The following is a 9536-nucleotide window of genomic DNA, read 5'->3' on the forward strand; positions in this document are numbered from 1 at the left end:
AGATGCGAATTTTGAAAGTCACTATAAACTCAGAGAACAGAGCATTTAATGTGGCAGGAGTCCAGGTAGCACTGGAAAGAATGGCAGGAGAGGAAATTACAAACGTAAACTGAGGCTTGATGGTGACATGTTTGCATGCCTTCTACAGAGTGTGAATTTCACACAAGGAGCCAAGAAACATTGTATAGCTAGTCTTCAAAGATGCCCCTTCCCCCCCACACAGATGATGCCTTTGCTAGTCCCCTCCCACAATGAATCTGGGTTGGCCAATGGAACCAATAGAATTTGGTGCAAGTGACACTGTGTCAGTGTCACACACTGAGGCCACTACAGCTTTTGACTTGATCTCTTGGAACGTTTGTTCTAGGGGGAGCTAGTCATCTTGTAAGAAGTCTGGCTAACCTGAGTCCACAATATTGTGAGGAAACACAGCCTAAGAGAGGCCATGAGGAGAGAGCCATTCATCAGCCCAGTCACGCCTTCGGAAGGCTCCAGCCTTAGCTGGCATCTGACCACAACGGCATCTGAAACTCCAACGGAGAACGGACTAGGTATATGTCGAACGTTGTCAACATACAGAACTGTGTGTGAGAGAGAACATCTTTTTGTTCTATACTACATTTTTTTTTTTTTTTTTTTTTTTTTTTGTGGTGCGCGGGCCTCTCACTGTTGTGGCCTCTCCCGTTGCGGAGCACAGGCTCCGGATGCGCAGGCTCAGCGGCCATGGCCCACGGGCCTAGCCGCTCCGCAGCATGTGGGATGTTCCCGGACCGGGGCACGAACCTGCGTCCCCTGCATCCGCAGGCAAACTCTCAACCACTGCGCCACCAGGGAAGCCCTATACTACATTTTGAATCACCACATTTTGGGGTGGTTTGTTACACAGTACTGGTAATTGGAACTGACATCTTGGAAAAGCAGTGTGACATAAAGAGTTTGAGTTTGTTTTTGGAAACAGTATGGCGACAGCATGGAGGATGAGTTGAAGAGGGAAGAGGCTGAAGGCACCAAGATGTGTTAGGAGGATAAGTAGACATCGATGTAAACTGAAAGGCGAGGCTGGAATCTAGAGATACTTGTGAGACAGAATGTAGAGATAAAAGAAATGTGTGATGGGAAGGCAAGGAAGACTGTGAATATCTTTTAGGTTTTTGCCCAAAGAGAACAGATAGTGGATAATGTCCTTAGTAGAAATAAGGGCCCTATTTGGGAGGGTAGATAATGCACTGTGTATATGCTGTTGTTGAGGGGTTTACAAGGATTTATTGGTGACAATGTCAAATAAGCAGTTGGAAACTTTGATTTAAGGCACACAGGAGATTGGGGCTGTACATACACGTAAGATCTCAGTTACATATGGTGATGGTTGAAGTTATGGAGATGAGATAACCAATAGAAAGTGTTCAGGGAAACAGAGGAGGGACAAATGATGGAGCTCTGTTAGGAGAACTCAGTGGGCAGAGGAGGAAAAGCCCAAAAAGAAAACTGAAAAAGATAAGTCAGAGAAGTAGAAAGAGAAACAGGCCGCTCGTGTCTTATGAGCAGAGGGACAAGAGAATGTCAAGAGGATTGAGCTTTCATTGTCGAAAGCCGTGGCAAGATCAAGTAAGGTGAGCCTGTGATATTTGGTTTGGACAATTGAGAGGTCATTAGGGCTCTAAATGAGGCTACTTTCAATAACCTGGCTTTGATGAGAGTAAAAAGCAGAGACCGTGAATATAGATTACTCTTTAAAGATATTCAGTGTTAAAGTGAAGGAGAAGGACAAGTTAGTTTGTTTGAGCCTGACTGTAGGCTACAGGGAAAGAGGAGCCTGGGTGGCTGGTTGGCTGGCCCAGAGTCCCTGAGCCAGTGAGATGGGTGGGATGGAAAGGTCTCCAGAGTCAGCTGGTTTATAGTCTTGTGCTCTTCAAAGTGTGTTTGACAGATGTGTAGCATCACTGACACCTGGTAACTTGTTGGAAGTGCAGAACCTTAGGCCCCACAGCAGGTCTAGTGAATCAGAACCTGCATTTTAACAAGATCCCCAGGTGATCATAGCTTTTAATCCTCACAACAGCCAGGTAAGATGGGCATTAACTGTTCCCATCTTTACCTATGATGAGAAAGCAGTTGCCTGAGATAGCCAAGCTGATGAGTGGCTAAGCCAAGATTCAATCCCAGAACTTCCCGAGTCCAATGTTCTTTTCAAAAGGTAGAGAAGGAAGTTCAGAGAATTTCTACTTTCTCCCAATTCAGGAGAATTTTCAGATACTAGAATACTTCCAACGATCAAGCAATCACAGGTGTGTACCTCTAGTGCCGTCAGCTGTGAGTTTACCGTGAAAGTGCTGGACGAATCCCTTTCAGAGCCCTTGGCGGCCTCTTACGAAACAACATTAACAACGTTGGAACTTCACTTCCCAGCAAGCCCCGCGGCTTGCTACCGCGCGAGGCATGACGGGCACCTCGCCTATCTCTCCTCTCCGGTGGAGCTGCCGGGCAGAAGCGAGTTACGACGCAGCCGGACGTACGGGCGCGCAGCATTCTGGGAAGTGTAGTCTGGCCCGGATTCGGACACCCCTTCGGATGAATGGGGCCCCGGCTAACGGCTAACTACAGCTCCTCGCCGGCAGCGTTGGTGGCGGCCGCCGGGAAAAGGGAGACAGCGACGGCCCCGGGAGAGCAGCACTCCGAGACGGTGGTGATGTTCAGTGCCGCGGCGAGGCGGCAGCCGGGTTTCCTGGGGTAGCAGTCTAGGCGGGCGCTTCCTCTGCGCGCTCGCTCTCCTTACCCTGCCCCGGCCATGCGCCCGGCCTTCGCGGTGGGCCTGGTTTTCGCAGGCTGCTGCAGTAACGTGATCTTCCTAGAGCTCCTGGTCCGGTGAGTGACCCCCGCCGGTCGCACTAAAGAAGCCGGGGGAGGGGCACCCCCACGCGCAGTCCCCCCCTAGCCGGGCGGGGCCCGGGGTGGGACCGCCTGCGCCCAGTGTCTGCACTGGGCTGCTTGGGACCCCGCTGAGTCGGCTGCTCAGTCATCCTGCGCACCGTCCGCTCTCCCGCCCAATAGTTTCTCAGCATCCCTCGAGGGGAACACTGGGGGTGTTTGCTGTCGTCACCCTCTTTTCACACTCTGGGGGATTGAAGCCTGGAGAGTTTTTTTTCCTAGGGAGCTCGTGGCAGAACCCAAGGTTCCTCCAGCTCTTTTCTCGATCCTGCTAATGCCATATATATGAAGTGAGCAAAGCTTGGACTTAAAAAGCAATCTGATTTGGTACACGCTGCAAAGAAAGTTTCAGTTGTTTTAAAGTGGGCTGCAAAGAAGTTCTTTTATTGGCCTTAGAGATGGTTGTGAGTACTTTGCCCAATATGCTTCTCGCGGATGTAGTAGAACGAATTCTTATGCTGCAGGTCGGTCCAATTGACCGGGAATAGCCTTTCCAGCATTAAGATATTAAATCAGGAAGCTTGCATTTTGAGGTGTAGCTTTATAAATCAAGAATGGTTATGACACTTTCCCAAAGGGACACCAGGGTGGTTTTATTGAGGTGGCACGCAAATAATGTTGAGTAATAATGTGCAAAGTTCATTGAGTAGAAGCCGTTAAAGACAACAGGTGGACTCTATAAAGCTCAGGACTGAAAATCTCAGGGGTTCCCGTCTTTGGCTCTGTCATCCCCTGGTTGTGTGACGTTTTCGAGTTATTTAGCCTCTCTGGGCTTCCTTTTTCCACCTATAAAATAATATCTATGGTGCTGTTTAGCACCATGTTTTTAAATCTGCACATTATCTCCATTGACCATCGGAACAATCTTGTGTACAAGATAGGTCAAGAATTATATTCTCTGTTTTACTGAAAGTGAAACATGTCCCAGGAAGTTAGGTCGTCTCTTACTACTTGTAAGTGGCAGAACCAGAAGTGGAATCCAGGAATCTAAACTCCTAGTCCAATACCTTTTTCAACGTTCCTGTTATTTTTGAGCTTGAGCAGCCCTGAGACTTTGGTCACCCATTTCCTCCTGTGGTGCCGGCTAGAAATGTATTTTATTTTCATGATAACATTGATTAAGTCATTCTGAAGCAACCAGTTTGCTTAAGGTAAACTCTGTGGCATTAATTTTTGCGATTACAGAGCTTGACATTTTAATGTGCAAAAAGTATTGATTAAAATCTTTCATTTGTCATTCTCTGGAGTAGGCAGTGAGGGAAGTGAAAATGAAAAAAAAAATGTATCTGTCATTTACAGTACATTCACAGCCGTACCAGCTGTCAGCTGGTACACTTCAAAGAAAGGTCACTTTGGAAATTGGTTTAAAAATATAAAAATGTGATAAAATCGGGCCAGCCATGGAAATGAAGGTCAGAGAATAATAGTGTAATGTTTCTGTCGAATATGCCATTGAATTAAACCTTGCCACAGGCTGTATGACATCAGAATACGTTATGTTAGTAACTGAGGGCCTTTTTAAATTTATTTTTTAACCAGTTGTGAGCCCTTAGCTACATTACTTGGTCTCCCTGAGGCTGTTCTCTTAGCTGTGAAAGGGCGGTGATAGCTCTGCCAGCCTCACAGGATTCTGAAGGATTAAATGAGATGCAGGTGCAAAGCCTGAAGCTCGTAATAGGTTCCCCTTCTAACAACTTTTGTTTCAATATACATACACCCAGTTTTATGAGCTGTTCCTGAAAAGTTGTGGGTAAATCTAACTCTACAGGATGTTTTTCTGCATTATTGGATCTTCTATTTAGAACACTTCGAATAATTTGTTAAAAAAAAACCCCCCAAAATCATTCCTTATCTTTCTTGTACATCTGAATGTTTGCATACAGCAATGGGTTTTCATAATGTGGTAAGGGGTACATTTGTTAGTTTAATGAGTGGTACCCCAAACTGAAGAGCAGCTTTGTCCTGATTTGCTTGGGCAACTCCAACTTATCATATTTCAGATCAAGAAAATCAGAGCTGGGTGGACCAGATGGGCTTTTAAGGTTCTTTGCAGATTTGGCTTTCTCATAATTTGTGACTTTATCTTGGGACATCGCAGTGGAACGCTAACAAATTTTTATAGAGCAGGAACTGTGCTTCTTATATAGCTTCCTTGGAACACTAAGTATGAATTGAAATGCTAAACTGACTTGTAGGGAGAAGTGAGCATTTGTAACCATTTTCCCCCAAGCTGGAGAACAAATTTAGGTTTTTCTTTTCTGATTTCATACTTATAATTGGGACCTATAATAAAATATAAAGCGCCCATGCAGTGTGCAGGGCAGATGTGAAGTAATGAATGAGTGCCTTGATCTCCCTTCTGAGAGAGTTTACATTCTACCTTGGAAACAAGATACCCATCAGCTCACTAACTAGGCGAGGTGTCTTATGTCAGGAAAACAATCTGAAACATTTTCTTTTTCGCATTTTATTTTTTCATCAAGTGCCTAATGTTGAATCAAATAAGGGAGTTTTCTAAATCTAGAATAAGAAATACAGAAGCCATAAACTATCTGCCTAATTCTTTCTCTTCAGAATTGCTTCTTTTTTAAGAAAGTAAAAATTTGTATTCTTGCCAAAGAGAATTCAAAGAGAAACTGTTTGCAGTTAGTGATTATAATACCTAAGGAATAAAGTTCAAGAAAACAGAGCTACTGAGCCTGCGTGTCTGGAGCCTGTGCTCCGCAACAAGAGAGGCTACGATAGTGAGAGGCCCGCGCACTGCGATGAAGAGTGGCCCCTGCTTGCCGCAACTAGAGAAAGCCCTTGCACAGAAAAGAAGACCCAACACAGCCAAAAATAAATAAATACATTTATTTTAAAAAAGAATTATTATTAAAAAAAAAAAAGAAAACAAGCAATTCAGGGGAAAAGGATCCAGGTTTGTACCCTGAAGTTTTAAAGTGACTTATTCAAGTTAAGATAAATAGTTCCATTGGTAGCTATACAGCATTCTGTTGTTAAAAAGCTCTGTAAGTTGATTTTTTTAAAAATTGAATTATGTGAGTACATTAGGGAGATATAAAAATCCTATGGAAATAGAGACAAAGTAGATTAGAATTGTCAAGGGGAGGGGGAAATAGGGAGTGATTCCTAATGGGTATGGGATTTCTTTTGGAAGTGTCCTAAAAATTAAATGATGGTAATAACTGCACAACTTTAAATATAATACTAAAACCCACTGAATTGTAAAAAAATAATAATAATAATAATAACAATGATAATAATATGGAGGTCTGCAAACACCATTTGTTTGCCGGGTGGCCCTGGGAGACTTACCTAATTCTGTGCCATTTGGTCCTCAGTGTCTTAGCAATGAAATGGGCATAATAATAACTACCTCCATAAATAAAGATAAAATTAAAAATTATTATGATGCCTTTTATTTTTTATTTTAATTTTTTTAATGTTTTCAATAGCTTTAACTTTTTTATACCTTTGTTGAAGTATATTCATAAACAAAGATTGGACACATTTAATGTATACAAATTGATGAGTATGCATACACTTATGAAACCATCATCATAATCAAGGTAATAAACATATCCATCACCTCCAAAATTTCCTTGTGCTCCCTTTTTTTTTATGGTAAGAACACTGAACATGAAGTGTACCCTCTTAACAAATTCTTAAGTGTGCACTACTGAATTGTTAACCATATGCACTACGATTTTCAGAGATCTTTTGAACTTATTCACCTTGTATAACTGAAAACTTATACCCATTGAACAAGTCCCCATTTTCCCTTCCCCCCGACCCTGGCAATCCCCTTTCTATTGTCTGCTTCTGTAAGTTTGACTATTTTAGATGCTTCATATAAGAGGAATCATGCAGTCCTTCTGTCCTTTTGTGACTCACTGACTTCATTTAGAATGCCTTCCATGTTGTTGCAAATGGTGTCATTTCCCTCTTTTTTAAGGCTGAATAATATTTATTGTATGTTTATACCGCATTTTCTGTATACATTCTCTGTCCATGGACATTTCAGTTGTTTCTGTATCTTCACTAGGTATTGCAAATAGTGCTGCAATGAATATGGGGACGTAGCTATCACTTTAAGATCCTGATTTCAATTATTTATTTTTAACATTTTTTTAAAAATTGAAGTATAGTTGATTTACAATGCTGTGCCAATCTCTGCTGTACAGCAAAGTGACTCAGTTGTACACATATAGACATTCTTTTTCATATTCTTTTCCATTATGGTTTATCCCAAGAGATTGAATATAGTTCCCTGTGCTATACAGTAGGACCTTGTTGTTTGTCCATCCTAAATGTAATAGCTTGCATCTACCAACCCCAAACTCCCAGTCCATCCTTATCCCTCCCTACCCCCGTTGGCAACCACAAGTCTGATCTCTATGTCTGTGAGTCTGTTTCTGTTTCATAGATAGGTTCATTTATGCCATATTTTAGATTCCATATGTAGATGATATCATATGGCATTTGTCTTTCTCTTTCTGACTTACTTCACTTAGTATGATAATCTCTAGTTGCATCCATGTTGCTGCAAATGGCATTATTTCATTCTTTGTTATGGCTGAGTAGTATTCCATTGTATATATCACATTTTCTTTATCCATTCATCCATTGATGGACACTTAGGTTATTTCCGTGTTTTGGTTATTGTGAATAGTGCTGCTATGAACATAGGGGTGCATGTATCTTTTTTTTTCTCACACACACACACACACACACACACACACACACACACACTGTATTTTATTTTTACAAGAGATAAATAAACTGAGACCAAGCATTGTAAGTGGATGACCACAATAAAAGCAACACTGATTGCAATTACCAAACACGAAACACACTCACACTATGTCATAATATTGACATTCAGTCCAGGAATCCTCCACTGTAACAGCTCCTTTACTTTGCAGTGAAAATTGATTTGTATATTTTTTGCCTCTGAGTCCTTGTGGGATTTTTTTTTTTATTCAAACAGAAAGTCACAAAAATTATAATCATCCTCATCAGTTCACTCAGTCCCATGTAATTAATTTTTTTTATCTTGATCTTTTGTTAGTACTTTTATGAATTCATCAGTTTTCCATTAGAGTTCTGAAAATGCTTATTCATTCAGTTGAACAGTATAGTCAGTTACCAGAAACCTGTACTTGTCAGAGTCTTTTCCATGAATTCCTTGAAGATGAAACCCTTTTATAGGAACATTTTTGCAAAACCATCTGTACACCCAGAACTGTCTGTAAATGACAAAAGACTTAAAAATGACCACGGTTAAGGATTTGATGAAAGTTCATAATAATGCAATTGACAGGAAATTTAGTTATTTCTGAGATATACATTTTAAAGTAATAACTAGAATTATGACTTATAACATTATACCAGATCATATAAGATTTTTAGAAATTTCATGTAATGTCTGAAACATATTAACATATTTCCATACAAAAAACCCAAAGAAAGTTTAGTATTAGTTGTTTATTGCTTGTTTTTTGTACTGCAGGTTCTTATCAGTCATCAATTTTATACACATCAGTTTATACATGTCAATCCCAATCGCCCAATTCAGCACACTACCATCCCCACCCCACCACGGTTTTCCCCACTTGGTGTCCATACGTTTGTTCTCTACATCTGTGTCTCAACTTCTGCCCTGCAAACCGGTTCATCTGTACCATTTTTCTAGGTTCCACATACATGCGTTAATATACAATATTTGTCTTTCTCTTTTCTGACTTACTTCACTCTGTATGACAGTCTCTGGATCCATCCACATCTCAACAAATGACTCAATTTCGTTCCTTTTTATGGCTGAGTTATATTCCATTGTATATATGTACCACAACTTCTTTATCCATTCGTCTGTCGATGGGCATTTAGGTTGCTTCCATGACCTGGCTATTGTAAATAGTGCTGCAATGAACATTGGGGTGCATGTGTGTTTTTGAATTATGGTTTTCTCTGGGTATATGCCCAGTAGTGGGATTGCTGGGTCGTATGGTAGTTCTATTTTTAGTTTTTTAAGGAACCTCCATACTGTTCTCCATAGTGGCTGTATCAATTTGCATTCCCACCAGCAGTGCAAGAGGGTTCCCTTTCCTCTACACCCTCTCCAACATTTGTTGTTTGTAGATTTTCTGATGATGGCCATTCTGACTGGTGTGAGGTGATACCTCATTGTAGTTTTGATTTGCATTTCTCTAATAATTAGTGATGTTGAGCAGCTTTTCATGTGCTTCTTGGCCATCTGTATGTGCTCCTTGGAGAAATGTCTATTTAGGTCTTCTGCCATTTTTGGATTGGATTGTTTTTTTTAATATTGAGGTGCATGAGCTGTTTATATATTTTGGAGATTAATCCTTTGTCCATTGATTCATTTGCAAATATTTTCTCCCATTCTGAGGGTTGTCTTTTCGTCTTGTTTATGGTTTGTTTTGCTGTGCAAAAGCTTTGAAGTTTCATTAGGTCCCATTTGTTTATTTTTGTTTTTATTTCCATTACTCTAGGAGGTGGATCAACAAAGATCTTGCTGTGATTTATGTCAAAGAGTGTTCTTCCTATGTTTTCCTCTAAGAGTTTTATAGTGTCCGGTCTTACAT

At 41.0% G+C, this 9536-nt stretch overlaps 1 protein-coding gene across 21 annotated transcripts in view; it reads left to right on the forward strand.

The window, feature by feature from the left end:
• Window positions 1-9536, forward strand: part of SLC35B4 (solute carrier family 35 member B4) — a 179869-nt gene that overhangs the window by 137578 nt on the left and 32755 nt on the right. For 19 of the 21 annotated variants that reach the window (XM_027101873.1, XM_027101864.1, XM_027101865.1 and 16 more), the window contains 2 exons: window positions 368-551; window positions 2239-2862. In XM_027101873.1, the coding sequence (XP_026957674.1) occupies window positions 2786-2862 (77 nt within the window). In that variant the 5' untranslated portion in view covers window positions 368-551; window positions 2239-2785. Of the gene's footprint in view, window positions 1-367; window positions 552-814; window positions 1133-2238; window positions 2863-9536 lie in introns of those variants that run through there. The other 2 variants (XM_027101882.1, XM_027101884.1) reach the window with 2 other exon arrangements.

This window comes from Aethalodelphis obliquidens, unplaced genomic scaffold (genome assembly GCF_003676395.1).
Source record: "Aethalodelphis obliquidens isolate GAN/ISIS:26980383/991018 unplaced genomic scaffold, ASM367639v1 scaffold5, whole genome shotgun sequence".
NCBI classification, from domain to species: Eukaryota; Metazoa; Chordata; class Mammalia; order Artiodactyla; family Delphinidae; genus Aethalodelphis; species Aethalodelphis obliquidens.